Raw genomic sequence first — 18443 nt, forward strand, 5'->3', positions numbered from 1 at the left:
GGCAGCGGGGCGGGGGTGGGGGCCGGGAGGGGGGGGGTGGATGGTTTATGTGTGGAATGAGAGGAAGAGCCTGTTTTCTTCTCTTCTTTTTCTGAACTGGAGACAAGCAGTTTGTCTCTGCAGGAGACACTTTTCCTCTGCGTCTTCATGGCGTCGTCCTCCCGGTGGAGGAAGAACCTGGATCCTCTGAACCCACAGACACGTAAAGGTTTCCTTCATCACGGATGCAGCCGAGCCCGGGGCCCGTCGGAGCGCTTACTGAGGAGAGCAGCCACGTGATCCGCTCAACTGTTTCGTCACTTTTATTTTTTAGAGACTTTTTTTCACAGGGTTCAGAAACAATAACCAGCAGATAAACAAAGCGACGGGAGCTCCGGCCACAGCAGGACGCGGACGAACGGGCCTCAGAAAATGTTTCTGCGGCGTGGAGAGCGTGAACAGTGTGGGGGGATTACAGGTGTGTTTTCATTTACAGCCATAAAACGCTCCAGGGCTCCGTGTGCAGACACTAATGTTGGGACTAACTCCAGTTTGTGCCTCTCGTGTTTGACCTGAAAAACCCAGACGATCATTGAAAAGAACCTGCTGCAGTTGTGAAGGTGTTTTCTGAAATGTTCTGCTGCAAAATTCATAAATGAACACAGGAGAAACTGTGCTGAACTAGTTTAATAATCCGACTTTAAGTTTAAACGCTCCAAACAGTCATTGTTATTTCTGAACATCCAGAATGTTTCAGGGTTTTGTGGTTCACTTTCCTACCTCATCACACAGAACGAAGGAAAACAGGAAACTTTCCTCTTACAGCTCGAAGCAGCTGTTTTCCTCCTGAATCTTTCTGAATGTTCTTAATTTCTTAAACTTCATTTTTTAATGGAATTAACACAGAAAATGAGCAAAGCAAAAAAAAAAACAGATGCAGTTTTTCCTTCTCAGTTTAGTAACTTCAGAAATGAATCGATCTTTTTTAAGGTTTTACTGTGCAGAGGACAAAATATTTCTGATGTAGACAGTCGGAGGATTTGGGAAACACCTTCACAACCTGTAAGTTGTTAAATGACCCTCTGGGAAGAACTGGGAGCTTCTCTCTGACGAGCATAACCTGGGTTTATATCTGGAAAAGAAAAAAGCAGTGAATGGAAAGAGAGACTGTGAAGTCGGGATGAATCTGGTGGAGCAGCAATAATTTGATTATTTGTGGATTATTTGGAGACGGAGAGCTGCCACGTTTATAATGCAGTTTTAGTTTTGAATCATTTCAGACACATTTTGTAAGAGGAGACTTTTAGCGACGTCGTGATGAACCCACACACACACACACTGATCTGAGGATATCTGGCGTCGATGTGCGACGAGCCGATACCTCTGCCGTGTTTCTGTCTGTGGAGGGTTTAGAGGCCGACTCAGTGATTTTCCACACCACCTTTCAGACGCTCAACCACTCCTACCTCTGTCTGTCTGAATGGGAGAGGCCCCACGTGTGCTCTGAATGTATTCACAGACAGGATCAGAGGGTTGAAACACACACACACACACACACAGACTGAACTTAAAACTGTCCAACGAGGACAGAGCTGGACGCACGGGTGAAATCTGTGAACTCAGTCCAGAGTCCTGAGTCATTGTTCAGGTCCACAAAATAACCTCTCTGTTCGCTGGATCCCATCCATGCCACAACTTTCAAAAATCACCTGTCGACTAGTCTCATGTTTAACGAGTGAAAAACAAAGCGTCACCTTCAGCTCACGACTCGACAAACAGGAGCAAACTTCACAGACAATCAACCATCTCCTGCCCGTTTCTGTTTTCACTGTCCAGCAGTTTATCGCTGCACACGTTAAACCAGCTGCAGGTCCTGCAGGCTGGATTCCTGCTTCAGCTCTGTGATGGAAACACATGCAGGTGGAGGCTGAGGCGGTTTGACCACATCTCCTCTTTCCTTTGGAATTTCTAATCACACTTAAAGAAGAGTAAAACACAGCTGATGTGTCCCGAGCACCCAGAGGGTTTTACAGACTGGGTGATGAATTTACGGCCCACTCCAGATTTAATTTTTTGCTCTTATCGCTCGGATGACAGTATTTTTCTCACGGACCCTCAGAAACTTCACTCTCTTCTAATCCATGGCTCTTTTATAGAGATTTCTCTCCAGTACTTTGTGCTCATTTCCTCTGTTGAGATTTGTATTTATATGTTTAATAAAACAAAGTATGATCTGCTGCGTTCTGTGGCGTCATGTGTCAGTGCTGACAGCGTTTCAACACACTTGTTATGGTTTTTACTGTAAGAGCTAACGGACGGCAGAGAAAGCACAGGAACTTGTGGTTTCCTGAACTGAAGAGTGTCTTTGTCACATCAGTGGGACTGAAGACTGAGGAAGGATGTGGCTGCAGTGTCAAACCGAGCTGCTGTTTGTGTTTCTCATCTCGTCCTAACATGACACGACTGCTCGGAGAGGAAGTGAAGAGCTCTGAACTCATGAGCTGCTGAAACGGTTAGAAAAACAGCAGAAGAACACGCGTGTGATCAGCTTCCTGCTGGTACAGTACGAGCGGGAAAACGTCTGTGACTGATCGCACATTATCACACTGATACCTCACATGTCCCCGTCCTCCGGCTGGTTTACACGCCTCTGATCTTTGGTAAAGACCTTTCCCCCGTTTATCAGTTATAATACATGTAGAATTCTATACTTAGAAACATGTAATAAATAGTTTCTAACAGACTATAACGCAGCTGTGATCAGAACACCTTGTACATTAGTAAACACGTGAACTGATCTTATATCTGCTTCTAACTGCATTACAGTCCTTTAAAAACATTTATTAAATGTCATATTAACTGATTATAGCTGCTGAACAGAGCCACTTCCACTCACACGATACTGTTCATTAGACAGATTCAGACATTAGTCACTAAAACACAACATAAATCAGTGGTTTCCAAACTGTCCCCTGTCCTCAGCCTGTCCCCTGTCCTCAGCCCACAAGTGTTTTCCTTTTTCTGAGTCTGACTTGTCACAGTATGAAGCTGCAGAGACAATCACACCTGTAAAAGGCCTCAGTGCACAAATCTGTGCAAACAGTGAACTGTAAGAAAACTCCAATACGATCTATTTACATGTTAAAGTGACTCATTTTTGTACCATTGTCTCTGAAAGCCTGTCGACGGCTCGTCTGAATGTAAAGGACTATTTCTACATTTTGTACTGTCAGTTTTTTTCTAAGAGATCAGAAAACAGAAGGTTTGAAGCCGCAGGTTGAATGTTTAACGCTGTGTTTTATTCATAAATATAAAATAGAGATTCTGCAGTAAAGTGTTCTTCAGTAAATGTATATTTTCTTCCCACCACTGAAAATATTCATACTTCAGTCCAACATCTTCAAAATCAAATAAAAATAGAATTAGAATAATGAAGTGTGCAAACATCAACCACAGACGTATAAAGTCACTCGACATAAAACCAAATTCTTCAACGACAGGAAACGATTGAGAGCGAGTTGTGACCACACTCCGAACTGAGTTCATCCCTCCCTCCCTCCCTCCTCTGTGACACCCGGCTTTCTTCTTTACTCACTGACTCGTCCTTCCTGCGCTCAGCGTCAGGTTTCTGTGAACAGGATGTTCACCTCTGATGCTTGTGTTCAGGTGTTTCCCCTCATGATGCAACATCCAGGTTTACTGGCCTCCTGCCACACTGTGCTGACAGTTACAGGGAACAACACGAGGTTTGGTGCTGACAGGAGCAGCTCACAGTTCTACAGTTCTACGTGTGTGTAAGGAACCCACAGGAACCCACAACATCTTCATGCTTTATAGATCCATGTATCTGCTGTAGTTCACCATCTGAACTGTGGATAGTAGTAAAGGTACATTTACTCTTTTTCTCTAATCTTTGATGAAGGGGAAAAGATCAGTGGTGGAAAGTAACTAAGTACATTTACTCAAGTTCTGAAGTCCTTGTTCTGTGCTTCGTATTTCCACTGTGTTCTACTCTGTTAAACGTGATCTCCACTGCAGTGTTGTACCTTTAGTAAACTTTAAGTTCCCCTATTTATCACTGATTAAGCAGAGGACATAGATGGATGAACGTTCACGTATGAATTTTACACTGGACAGTTTTTATAATTAACATTAAAAGAAGAAATATTTTAGACCTTTGTAAATTAAACTGAAGACGTTTTTTTTGATACTCTGGCTAATATTGTTGGTTTGTTTGGATCCTGTCATGTGATACAGAATAATGCCACTCATCCTTTCATACAGTCATTAGTTATGTGTAAACCCTTAATGACGCATGTTTTAATACAAAGTGGTTTCATGTTTTCTGTCTCAACACTGTTGTGTATCAACTGGAAAAATCCTCTGGTGCAAAAGGTAATGACTAAATTTACACTAAAGTTTATAATAATAATAATAACAACATTCAAAATGCCTAATCACAGAACTTGAGTAAAAAATATAAAAAATTAAATTTCTCAGTCCTGGACTCAAGCGTTTGACAACTGATTTATGGGACGTTGCAATAACATGTCAATAAGAAGCATTAAAGTAAAGCCGTTACCTCCAGCAGGCGACCTTCTCCCTGCAGAAGTTCATTACATATCAGAAACAGTACAGAGCTCTCTGTCGCCTCCTACAGGTCGGCCTGCTGGGCGTCCTGAGCCTCTGAGGGTCTCTCTGCGGCAGCTGAAGGAGGAGTGATGGAGCTCTGAGACGTGCAGCCCAGAGCCGACACCGGCCAGTCCCGACTCGAGCTGCTGGAGGCTGGACACACAGAGGAAGACGAGACGGGGACATTTTCTTTTACTGATACAAAGCAAGAGATTTATTGATTCTGTGTCACAGAACGACCAGAATCAGTGTCTGTACTGTACAGTGTGTGAGAGGTGCCAGGGAAACAATTCCAGGATTTTACATAAAAACAAACAAACAAACAAACAACCAGGATGGTTAATGTTAACTTCAGCGATACGGACTCCCTGTGTGATCAGCGTCTCAGCGTCTTTTGTTTTGAAAATGCACTGATCAGTTCAGACTTCGAACGGAAACTCTGAGAGGCACAGCTGGGTCAACAGTTAACACCTGTGTGTGTGACTCACCTGAGCGGCTGCACTGGGCACTCTTGGCACCGTGAGGCTGATGAACCGGAGCGCTGTGTCCCACCTCCAGAGAAGCAGCAGGTTTGTGTGACGGGGAACATCTGGCTTTGTCTTTAATCTTGCACATACCTGCAGTCAGAGGAGCACAGCTCAGTATGTGACAGTCAGCAACACCTGAACCTCCACATCCAAAGTACACTGCATGAGCGAGAACCTGAGCAGGTGTAACATCACCTCGTGTTTTTTGTTTTTCATCAGGTTCAGTGCTGATAAAGGACTAAAGCTGCTGAGCCTGACACAATAATGTGACCTGAGTAAAACTCCTCTGCTGCTACACATGAACGCTCCGCTGCCGTCACTGGTCACACCATCTGCATCTGTGCTGCTGAAGAATGAACGAATCCAGGAACAAACACCGGAGACGTTTAAAGAAACAGCTTTACCGTCTTTGGCAGAGATTGTAGGTAGTTTAGTTTCAGGATGTCTGAGGGATGGGTTCAGGCGGCCTCTGTAAATATGCCCGTCCAGTCCGACGATCCCGACCTCCTCTGACTGACCGTTCCCCCCCCCCCACACACACACACAAACACACACACACACACACACACACACACACACACACACACACACAGAGTTATATGTCTTATACCATTTCATATTATCACTGATGCATAAACATTTAGATTTCTCTGTTGTTGATATACTCAGTATCAGTAAACTCTTATTTGTCATACCTGAATCACAGCGTCCCCCTCAGGCTGTGGGTGGTACTTCATGTACTGCAGGCCGATGCGTCGTTGGCTGGGTGAGGTGACCGTGTGGCTCCCCCCGCAGCTCCGTGACACGGCCAGGTGACTGTAATCCGTCAGCTCGGCGATGCGCTCACTGCTCGGTCAGAGAGAAACACCATGACATGGGAACAGAGAGTTTCCGCAGTTTTTCTTTTTTAAATCTGGGACTGTTGATCCAAAGTAAAGTTTCAGATGTGCGCAGGATGAGCATGAGGGAGACGATCACTGAGGCTTTCCTGGTTAAATTTGCCATTTTCTTTAACGTGACCTTTTCATTCCCCTGTCCGCAGTAATCATCTGGGCTGGTGGCCTCGTTAACGGCACAAAAAAACATAATTAACTTTACTTTTAATCTGTTTGATACCTGACGTCACTTTTCATGAGAACTGCTAATGAACATGGTTTTGAACTGACGACGTGGTTCTGACGTGTCTCTGACGTGTCTCAGAGAGCCCTGATGGTTAAACACATCTGCTCTGACTCTGTGACTGGAGCTCAGTGATGCTTCAGGGACTCTGAGTCAGATAAATCATGTGTGTATCTTCCAAAGTCTTTCAGAATAAAATTCCCTCCTTGTGTTACTATGTCTGTTCATAGAACCAAACCAGCTGATGTGAATTGGTGAATGTGTGGAGCGGAGTTTAACAGCGACGGACAGACTTGAGAAAATGTGACTCTATCCTTTAACCTCTCCTGTTCTGGCCCTGACTCACTGCTGGCCTCGCGGCTGGTTGTGGTTCAGGTTGTCGCTCATGGCGTCCTGGCTGCCGGCCCTGTCACAGTGTTTCAGCCGTCTGTGGGTGCTCTCCATCTGCCTGCACATCACGGCGGGGCTCTCCTGAAGCTGTTCCCTCCTCCTGCCTGCGTACACTACCTCAAAGCTGCAGCGGTTGGTCCCTGTTTTCAGGCTGAGACCAGCGTATAATACAGCAGACTGAGAAAACTACTGTTCGTTAGCTGATGATTTTAATAGTAATGAATCAAAATTTAAAAGCAAAAAGCCAAATTTCTTCGAGCTGACTGTTCAAACCAAACAGCTGTGAGCTTTATAAAGTCTTCATGTAAGTATCAGTCCCCCTGCTGTATTTATATACATGTATATACGAGATATCTGTTTTGCCAGTTCTGATAAAAAAAACTTTAATCTTTTAAGACTCTTGCGCCACCTGCTGGTGAACAGAGGACGCTGTAAACAAAGGGAAGGTCGAGGCAGGTAACTGCTGATCTCACCTCCTGTAGTGCTGTCGAAACTGCTCCAGCGCGTAGACGGTGAACGGCCTGATGGACTTGTGCGAGGGGAATCCAGGAGTGGACGGCAGCGTCACCAAATGTCTTTTATTCCCCAAGTAACAAAACACACAAACATACAGGAGCAGAGTTCAGAGAGCAGCTCTGTGATGCTGTAACGTACAAAGCTGTTTGATTCTGTCATCTGAGGAATTTTTAAAAAATGAGACAGGAAACAAAATGTCCCTGTCGTTAAGAAAATATCTTTTACTCTGGTTTCATACCAAGTGAAATCTAAACACATTATTTACAATAATCTGGGAAATAAATAGTCACAGTTGTTAGCTTCGACTCACGGTCCAGGGGTGTGTTTGACCACAGGCCGGTCACAGGAGAGGCAGTGAAACCTGTCCACGAGTTGTCTGGAACAAAACACAAAGAAGCATCACCACAGGATGACACACCTGTGCAGGTATGAGGTGAATACAGCGCGACCGACCACTGATCCCAAAAACGTTTGACCTCACACACAGTTTGATGTAACGTCACATCTGAGAGTAAAGACAGTAAAAGTTACAATAACAAGTGAAGGCATTGTTCAGGACACTCACAGATTAATTACACACCTTTAACATGATTCTTCACTATTTCACTGTAGATAACAACGTAAACACAACATGAAGACGGGCATGTGTCTGACTCTCTGCCAGGCTGTTTGAGCTGTGAGGTCTAATACGTTTACCAGGTGAATAACACAAATTATTAATACGATCGACTTCATTTAAACAAAACGAGAGCACAATGAATTTTACTTCCACGGACTGTTTGATAGAAAGAAAAGATTAGCATCTCACAGAGATTTAGTTTTATTCATTTGGCGAATGCGTTACTGATGACAGCAGCAGCAGCAGCAGCAGCAGCAGCAGCAGCAGCAGCAGCAACAACAACAACAACAGCAGCAACAACAACAACAACAGCAGCAACAACAACAACAGCAACAGCAACAACAGCACTTTCATTCAACCATAGACCACTGCTTCTTGTATGTATGTTAAACCATCAACTCTTTCGTCTCATAGTCCAACAGAAAACTAACAATGAGTTTTTACATGTTGTCCATTGTGAGACGCTCCTCTGCTCAGCAGTTGTACAGGCTGGTTATCTGAGTTAACTGAAGCTCCTGACCTGTACCTGCAGGATTTTATGCTCTGCTGCCACATGATCAGAACTCTTTGATCATATTTTCCTTATATAAACTTTAGCATTGATTAATGTGTGTAATTCTAACACTTACTTTCTGATCCCAGCAGCATCCTCGTGCTCTGGAGGCCCCTGAGCCTGCAGCTTCTCATGAATATTCTTCCAGCAGTCCTCCAGCTGCTTCTTCACAGAGTCTAACTCAATCCTGTTCAGCTGTGGTGAGATCACATGTCAAACACCATGTGGTTCATCAGACATTACGGTGATACCACCACAGTGCTGCTGTTTGAATGGGTGATGTCTCTCTACCTTACACTCCATCTCAGTGGACAGTTTCTTGATGACGTTGTGCCAGTCCTGCTCCTGGCCCGTCACTTTGTTCAGCAGCTCGTGGAACATGGCGCTGAGCTGCTCTGTCGCAGAGTCAAACTGCAGACGGCTCACTTTGCTGTCCAAAGCAGACTTATCTGCTTTCTTCATGTGCAGGGAGCCAACAAGAAGTTTAACATTAGCAGAATATAAAGGCACAGGCCAGGACTGGAAAGGTACAACATGGTATACAGAGCCTATAATAAGTATTCAGGCTGTCACACATACAATAAGTGTAACGATGCAAAATGTTACTCTCTAACCCCAGGAGCATTATTGTTTCTAAACAGAAACTACAACTAGCTCTCACTATAACTGGATGTGTACCACAAAGAACAGCTCAGTGGGCAGAGTCCCTGAGCTGTCACACAGACCAGTTTCAGTGGGTTAAAATGAACCCACTTACGATTTCACTCTCAACCAACTGCTTGTCAGCCTTCTTCTCCTCCAGCTCCTCCGTCGTCTTGTACAGCTCCTGAATTCAGCAGTAACATTAAGCGATAATTAACAGGACAGGAAAGCAGAAACACCTTTCTGTGTTTAAATTCACTTTATTTCTCAGACTTTCCGTCAGTTTTTCTTTCTAGTAAATTACTCACTAATTTCATTTCTTTAGGACTCAGACAAGTAAACCTTGTTCTCAGTATCATTATTACAACAAACCAGCTGTTTAAAGTAATGAAATCGTGTGATGATTGATTATCTGAACAGGTATCACACTGCCATTTATTAGATATTGAAAAGTCTGGCTGTAATTGTAAATCACTGCAATATGTAGTTATGAAAACAGACAAAGAAAAAGAGCAACACAACCCCTGCTGAACGTTGTCTGTTTACCTCTATGTGGCTCTGTTTCTGTCTGCTGTCCTCGCTCAGACACCTGGTTGTTTCATGCAGGTTTTCACACTCTGCCCGAAGCTGCAGAATCGACTCCTGCACATGGTTCACCAGCTCCGTGTTCTGAGACACATACAGACACACACACACACACGTGCACAGACACACACAGTCATCACTGCAGTCACAGCTGGACATCAGTTTGCTGAACGTGAATGAAGTGTTGCATGAGCAAATAAAAATCTTGGATTAATGTAAATCCAAAGTTGCACATGTGATCAAACCCACCAGAACTACACACAAACACACACACACACACACAAACACAGTTATACAGCGAAAAGAAAAATACTATTCTGTTACAATACTCAAATGACATGAAAGTTTCTCTTTTCTTTGTTGTGGGATTCTGGATCATTCTACGTCTTTATGCCTCTGTTTAAATGTTTCTACAGATCTGGTTCTTGACAGCACACTGCACCTGCTCTGCTCTGAAAACACTTTTACCACCGGTTAACTTGCAGTAGCTGTCTGCCTGTCCTGCTTTGGCTTGCCTCTCTGTCCCTCAGCGGCCCTGCTCTGCCTCCTGTCTGCTGTTGGAGAAGGTTGTTCACCGAGTCCTGCAGCTGCTCATAGAGCTGGAACAGACGGCTGAGACTCCTCCCAATGTTTACAGCGCTGGTGGTGGAAGCTGAGCTCTCTTCACTCTGACTGAGGTCCTGGCTATCACTCTCATCCTGGAAGCTGCTGGACAGCTTAGAGGTCAAGGACAGCATTGTGTCCTCCAGCGTGCCTCGCAGGTCGTCCAGCTGAGGTCAGAGGGCACAGAACTGACATCAGACTGATAAACTGACGGACCTTATTAAAAACTGGAACTGCTTTGATCTGTTTTGTCCTTGTCTGATATAATGAGCTCCTCCCTGAACACAGTGAACAAATTATTTTATTCTACAATCTCTATTTTCCCTCCAAAACACAAAGGCACTGTCCATTTTTTTCTGGACTTGCTCCCACTCTGATGAAAGTTTAGTGAAGAATCAGGTTTAGATCAGAGACACCTCATCTGAGTGTTCTGTAACTCACTAACTGATCCAGGCCTGTTTGTCAGGCCAGCTCTATACACACAATCTATCCTGCGCCTCATACAGAAGAAAGCAACAGCAGCAGCAGCAAAGACCTGCAGGTGAACACGTGTGGACGTGGTCTCCTACAGTAAAGTAGCCAGTGAACCGAATGTGCATGTTTTTGGGATTGTGGGAGGAAGCCGGAGTACCCGGAGGACACCCACGCAGGCACAGGGAGAACATGCAAACTCAAAGAGCTCAGACCGGAGTTCGAACCCGGAGCCCTCATGTTGCTAGCATTGCCACAGTACTTTAGCTTAGTGCGGCAAAGTTTGCAGACAACGTACGTCCTGTCGACGTGTTTAGAACTCCCGCCATTAAAACCAAAATGCATCCGGCTGGTTGCCGGTTAATGGTTTTCCTTCGTCCATGTCACGCGCCTCTCGTCTCACTAGCATAGCATACATAGACTGTATAAGACATGGACGTAGCACCCGTGACGTCACCCTTTGGTTTCGGGGAGTCGGTTTTGTGACCAAACCATGGGCATTGGAGCTGCGCCATCTTGGATTTTAGTGGGAGTGTGCTTTCCATATTTGGCGGAGAGGCGGTTACTCTACGGGTCAGCCGGCCGAGAATCCGTCCACTTAGCTCGGAGCAATATTTAATATTTACCGGCTTTCACCGCTGTCTCCATCCACTATCCACTTACAGTTACAGCAGCACACAAACAACAGCAGCCGCTGACTGACGGAGCTGCTCTGTCCATGCAATGTCGGACTTTTTAAACAGAAAAATGAGACCAAATAAAATTGTAGCCTAGCATTCCCACAATAAACGGACTCTGAGAGCACGGAACACACCGCAGCAGCGTTCCTAACATTAGCTGCTCCGGTCCTCTATCTGTATCAGCAGCGACCAGAAAACGGCAATGAAGTCAAAAGCCAGCGGCTAAATATGCTAATACATGCTAATTAGCGTAAACATCCAGGTAAAATAGTGAGAAATTTACTTACCGAAAAAGCTGCAACACAGACTCCTTCGACGGTCGGTTAGTACAGTCTACACTACAACAAGCCATACTGTCACAGAAACCTATCCGAACATTGACAAACAAACACGGACACTGCTGCCCCTGTCAACCGCTGAAGGTAGCCGGAGGCCTCTGGATGTAGCCGCCTAGCCCGCCAACTTTTTGAACGCGGAAGTGATCCTCACTGCTGAAACCTACAACTCCCCCCTTGTGGCACAGTAAGCTCGCTCGCTGGTTCTGTTACAGGGTGTTTTGTTATGACTTTTAGTCAACAGCCCCGCCTTGCGGTTAAATCCTGTATGACAGCCAGTAACTGGAGAGGCACTGCGGTGTATTACAACAAAAAACAAACCAACCAACCAACCAAAAAATCGATCTTTGGAAATTATGATTATGAGTCGATTATTAAATCGACTCATAATCGCCCATAATATAATCGCGATTAATCAATAATCGATTTTTTTCACCACCCCAACTCTGTACCTCTTGTATTCAGAAGAAAACATGGCACTATTTCTTCAATCATCAAATAAAATGCAGCTGTTCATAGTTTTAAAGTTTGAGAAGTAATTTGTATCTGCAGCTCTAAACTGCTGCTGCTGTTGCGCGGTCACTGCTGGGCCTTCGTATTAATGATGTGTGTGTCTTTGTTCGATGACTGAGTGTAGCAGACACTGTCTCTCAGTGACATGTCTTCCTGTCTGACCTGATCTTGGAGGTGTTGGTCTGTTGTTCTCTCCTCACATAAAGCCAGTTTAGTCTTCAGCTGCTCCATGCCTTCCTCCAGTTTTTGCACAGACCTCCTGAACATGAGTCGAAACACAGACCAGTGTCTGAACTGATCTAAACACTCACAAAGGGCTTCACCAAGGCCAAAAATTACATTTTAGATGCAAAAGGAAAAGTGTGTTTGGCTGTTATTGATCATTACAGCGACGGATGTCTGTGCCTGTGTCACCTGTCTTTACCTGAGGTAGGATAACTGCTGCCTGAGCTCATGAGTGGCTTTGCTGTCTGGGTCCACACTGCCTGTGTTTTCTCTTTCTTGGCTCGTTAGGTTCATAAACATGTCCTCCAAACTGTCCAGCTTTGGACAGACACATTATATCATCAGAACCAGAGCAGACAGTATGTGATACTGAGGACTTTGTCTTGGTGAAGACGTTGAACTGTGAAGGTAAGAAAGCAGGAAAACCCCGTGGAGAGAATTTAGTTGCCTCTGTTTTGTTTCTCTCACCCACCTTTTCACGGTCACTCCTCAGGCTGTCTATTAAAGCTCTCTGCTGCTTGAGCTGATCCATCAGGTTATTAGACACATCCTGAGAACCTAAACATACAATATCACATCAAACTGTTAGTGCAAGTCAGGAAGACCTGTAACTCTTCTGAAAACCTCACAGTGACAAGCTGACAGAAAAATGTTTTCAGGACCTTTTATGTCAGTCATCACTCGACAGATAACTGAATCAGTCAGGTGATAGGTAGTTACCCTTGTCAGTGATGAGTTCTCTGAGCTGAGCCAGCTGAGTCTGGTCCACCTTTCCTTCCTCCAGCGCCGCCACACGAGCCTCCAGCTTGTTGAACTTTTCCTTCAGTTTGCTGATGTTCCTCAGAGCCTCCACCGTCTCTGGGTAGCGCTCCGAGCCGTTGGCCTTTCGAAACAGGGACACACCAGCAGCTACAGGGCCTGCTTTAGGATGGGTCTGCTGAGGCGGCCCTGACAGGACCGAAGAGGTCTCTGTGGCTGGCTGGGTGCCCGTGGATTCCTGGAGACTCAAAGTCTGCCCAGAACTCTCTGGAGAGCAAGGAGCAGCGGTCCTGACAGTATGGTCGTGTGGGGGTGAGGATGTGTTTACAGCAGTGACGTTGCTGCTGAAAGGTGAGTGTGAGGGTCTGATCACTGTGGCTGGATCAACAACCCCTGAATTTACAAGCTCCTGTTTGAAAAAAAAAGTAGAAAGGTGAGACTGAACAGAATATATATAGAATGTAATTCAGGTTTTTCACAGTCCCGTTAGTTAACATGACTTTGAGCTGTGTATGGAGCCTGACAACAACAGACTGGATTACTGCGAAGCCTAAAACCAGCTGGATCTCACCTTCTGAAGGTTTTCTCTCTCGCTGAGCAGAGCTGACTGCAGCACGTCCCAGGTCACACACCGATTCAGCTCCTCTGGGTCCGGATACTTCTCCAATGTGTCTCTCAGCGACTTCTGTCACAGTGAAAACACATGTGTGTGTAGGGGAGTGGGCCAATGCAAGAACAAATGATTTCAGTGTAAATGGTACAGAGTAAAGCTGACATGCAGTATTTTATCTTCGGTTCTTTTCCCACACACTCACCACAGTTTCCTCCAGGACGTCCACACGGTGGCAGCACGTCTCCACTGCAGTGACTGGCTCTGCATCAGCACCAACCCTCTGGACACAGGACAAAGGAAATACCCTACAGCAAAGGCGTAATGTCCACTGAGGATGTGGGGGACACGTCCGCCTCACTTTTCAAAATCCTGGTATTTGGTTGTCACTCTTTATTTGGAAATCATGACAACTAAATCCATAATAATGTGTTATGTTCTCAATTTACATATTTTGTAAAATGCAGGGAATAGAATTCACATACATTCAGGGGACAAACTTCACCACTGAAGAACTGGAGCCTGTGAATGTTTGACATCTGTGCTTGAAAAATGACTTCAGCTTAAACCATTCTGGTGTTTAGATTTATTTTTATTTTTTCTATAAATGAACATAAAGAGAGTCACTGGAGGCACAATTACACTTTTAAATGTTAAAGATGTGTTCCCAAAAAAATCTAAATAAAGAGAAAAAAAAATAATTGATTGATTCTAATCATCTAATCGACTAATTTACCTCCGTTCTGGTGGAGGTTCTGAGATTGTTGTCTCACGTTTAACACATCACAAAAGTTTCATTAGGTCAAAGCTACTTTGAATATTATTATTATCATATTAGAGTTGCTACCAGATCAGGGGGTTGTACTGTCAGTTATCTCAGGAATCATCGTGTTGAGCAGCCTCACCTTCTGCTGGTGGTGAAGCTCCTTCATCTCATCCTTCAGATTGTCTTTCTGGATGTGGAGCTCCTGTATGAGCCTCATGGCCTATAATGACAACAGACACTTACAAATCAATCAGTGGTCAACATTTTTTCTTCCACATGTATAAAATATTTTAAAAAGCTCAAATGACTCCTCTGGGGGATCTGGGGACACTGACTTGAGAAAAAATAAAAATCTTTAATGCTCCCAACAGGTTCAGCTGAAGCATGTCTCACCCTGACCCCAGTGAAAGGACACTGGAATTCCACAGGAAGCCGACAAAGAGGATAAAGAACAATCGAAGTGTTAGAGATGAGACGAATCAAGCTGTTACACCGTTTTCACGCGTGGTGTTTCAGGCTGATAATCCGTTCTTTAACCAGGTCATTTACATTTCCTGTGCCACTGTCAGAGCTTGTTGGCAGAGTAAACAGTAAACAGCAAATTAGGAACAGGTGTGTGTGTGTGTGTGTGTGTGTGTGTGTGTGTGTGTGTGTGTGTGTGACACAAAGGAAATTCCTGAGCTGCATGGTGTTTAACTTGTGTCAGATGTGCCCGGACATGACATGATGCATAGCGACCCCACACAGCTCCACGGTCTGAATGACTAACAACTTGTTAATAAGTGCAGTCACACTCGACAGCACACACGGCCTGTTGTGTTTACTTACCAGAGACACAAAACCCAAAGCTGTTCTGTTTAATGTCGAGTAAGAAAATCAGAAAATGCTCATATCTGAGAAAAAGGACTTAATAATGATCAACCAATTATCAAAAGAGCTGCCTCAAACTCGAATTGTTTTCAGTCCTCAGAGGTGACCAGTAGTGTAAGCTAAATCTGAGCAATGGTAATTATCAAAATGACAGAACAGACGAAAACCAATGTTGGAATAAACTAGAAGAAAATTGTGAAACTGTTCAAAAACAATCTCTAAAAATCGAATCACTTCAAATTTCCACCAAAATTTTCACTGCAGAAATGTTTACATGTCCCGGTAGGAAAAGCATTCACTCAGGTTCAGGGTCCTGGTGCTGCTCACGCTGTCATGGCTTACTAGGACACTTGAATAGAACAGAGTCAAAATGTTATTTTAATGACTCACAAGTTATGCTAATGACTCACAAACAGAACCAGAAAAGTCACCTCCTGGACAGAGGTAATAATTCAGTGACAGGAAAACAAGTAGGCTTCATTACTCTTTAAGCTGTCGTCTCAATAGGAACAGTCAGCCATTAACTGAATATGACTGTTGCTGCACTTTGAACAGGAAACGTCACTGAAACGTTCTCACAGAGTCAGCGCAGGCACCACAGGGGTTTCCACAGCCAATCAAAACAATTCGTCTGACAGATTAATGGGTGCACTCTGGCGTACAGCCTGATCCCCACGACATGTGGTAGTTATACGGCAGATGGGGGGCTAAACAACTGTCCTGACAGGACGTGGCCTTTAGAAGAGAGACAGTGGTGGACGAGGGCACGCCGGGTCACCTTGTCATGGTTAAGTCAGTGGATACCCCAGCTGACCCCAGCTATGCCCACAGAGGACATGAATGATTCAGATGAGCTTCTGAAAGACGTAGCTTCACCTGCACCTGCCCGATGTCCTGCTTTTCACCTGAGCGCTATTCATCCCCTGACAACCAGAGTCATCTCTGCAGGGGACTAATTACCCCCCATCACACAGAGAGAGGGAGAGAGGGAGGACGAGATCAGGAGTGAGATAGGCAGAGGTGACAGCAAGTCTGGGTGGTGTCACTGAAACACCTTCACCTTTAACATTGTCCTCTGATCAAACTCTTGTCCTTCACTGTAATTCAACCTGCTTTGTCTTTTCAGGGTAAAAGCTGAAGAAGACACAGCAGGTTTAGGAGCTGACGTTAGCATCTTCGGCTCTTTCTACCTGTCTTTTGGAAGCAGACTGACAGAAACCTGAACAGAGACACGCAGGGGTCATTTGAGATGTCAGGGTGGCGCCCATCTCCTATTGTGCTCTGTTCTGTCATCAGCGGCTTAATACTAGGCTGAAATGTTCGCCGCAGCCTGCCAGAGATGGAAGAGAAGAAGAAGAGTATACTGCTAGCTCAGAGAAAACCTCATTTAACCAAACAACCAGGATGAGCAGGATAAGGATCAATTACAAACAAATAAATAAATAAATAAGATACAAACTGCTGCTGGCCTGCTTTATCTGGGCTTAAACTTTCAAGCAGGTTCACCTCTGATGGTACCCCGATCAGTGATGCCAGGCAGGTGTTTTCCATCGGCTGACAAAGGCAAAGCACCTGGTGTGACATCACTGCCAGGGGTGTGGCTACTAGTGCAACTTACCTGAACATCTCATTATAAAACAGAGACACACAATCAGCCTGAGCAAACAGATCTTTGTCCTGTGTCATCTATCATGACCAATATGTCTTAATAATAATAATAATAAACATTATTTTTTAACAAAGTTAAAAAATGTTTTACATGGTTTTCAACAGGATTACAACATTAAGCAACATTAAACTAGAAATGAGGTAAAATACTGCGAATATAAGATTAAGAAGAAACAATAAAAACAACAGTAGCTATCATTTTTTTTAAAAAGGGTTTTTAAACTTAAAAGTTAAGAAGACATTTAAAACATATGCAATCTGGTGAAACTCAGAGTTCATTAAATATCCCAAATAAACCTGGTTTCATGAGTTTAAAGTTGTTATTTGAATTGTTTGAAGTGACTGAATGAGCCGTTGCTCTCACCTTGGACACGCCGTCCTCGCAGGTCTGGATGCGGGACAGGAGCTTTGCCTGTCCGTCCGCCGCGGTGCCGGAGGAGGGGGGCGGACTTGAGGTGGAGACTATCCGCTCCTGCAGCTCGGTGGCGGGCTGAACGTCCTGCTCTATGCCCCCCTCAACCTGGAGCCGTTCCCCCGCCGTGTGCCGGTCCAGAGCGTCCGTGTGCGTGTCGCCGGGGTGAGAGCTCCTCCACCGGATCTTCTTCTCCCGGATCCCCAGCTGCATCAGCACGGCATGGAGCAGGGCGTGGAGGGCGCCGAAGTTGACAGCTCCCAGCTGAGGTGTCCCGATGGATAAGTTTAACAAGTCATACAAGCTGATGTTCTCCTCCGACATGTTTGTTTGTGAGCGGGAAGACAACCGTTAATTAAAGTTAAGCTAACATTAGTTAGCTTATCAAAACATATTTCAGCAAACAAATGCGGCTTGTGGTGAAACAAAAGAATATAGGAAAACATATAGAAGTTATTCTTTTTTTAAATTCATTTTGTTGTTTCTCTAACGTTAGAAATCGTGTCCGGCATCCCACCGACACCGTTAATCTCTGGCGTTTGTTAGAATGTGGAAATGTTCAAGAGAAAACAGCAACTCTGCGGCGTCAAACCGGGCAGATTCACCGGAAACAGGCACCTGCCCTTCAAAGTAAAGCAAAAAAAAAAAAAGTCATAAAGGTTTATTCTCAACAGAATCATGCTAATTATTTCCATATTTAGCAACATATTGTGAAACAGTAAAATACTCAAACCAGTCTGTCTGACACCAACATTCAGGCCACTGTCAAAGTCACTAAGGTCACAATTTTTCATTCTATATATCTGTAGAGTATTTATCTTCTTATTCTTAAATTCTTATTTATCTTGATAATTATTCAGGTAGTGAAAGCTGTTCAGTAAACATAGTAACCTATGCGGTTATATGACAGACAAGTATGGCTGCCTGTAGTTTCTGGATCTGCTGTAGTTTTAGGGATTTTAGGGACAT

General features: G+C 44.5%; 1 protein-coding gene across 1 annotated transcript; it reads right to left on the reverse strand.

Annotated features, from left to right (window-relative positions):
- Nucleotides 1-3264: 3264 nt before the first annotated feature.
- On the reverse strand, nt 3265-17798 carry LOC121198237 (glutamine-rich protein 2). Its single transcript, XM_041062226.1, has 16 exons — nt 17427-17798; nt 14664-14744; nt 13964-14041; nt 13720-13833; nt 13110-13557; nt 12862-12947; nt 9524-9646; nt 9093-9161; nt 8627-8791; nt 8412-8530; nt 7474-7539; nt 7121-7222; nt 5834-5984; nt 5543-5651; nt 5100-5228; nt 3265-4764 (listed from the first exon to the last, which is right to left on the reverse strand). The coding sequence occupies exons 1-16, from the start codon at nt 17796-17798 to the stop codon at nt 4634-4636; spliced, it is 2343 nt and encodes a 780-aa protein (XP_040918160.1). The 3' UTR covers nt 3265-4633.
- Between the last annotated feature and the right edge of the window lie 645 nt (nt 17799-18443).

This window comes from Toxotes jaculatrix, chromosome 18 (genome assembly GCF_017976425.1).
Source record: "Toxotes jaculatrix isolate fToxJac2 chromosome 18, fToxJac2.pri, whole genome shotgun sequence".
Classification (NCBI taxonomy): domain Eukaryota; kingdom Metazoa; phylum Chordata; class Actinopteri; family Toxotidae; genus Toxotes; species Toxotes jaculatrix.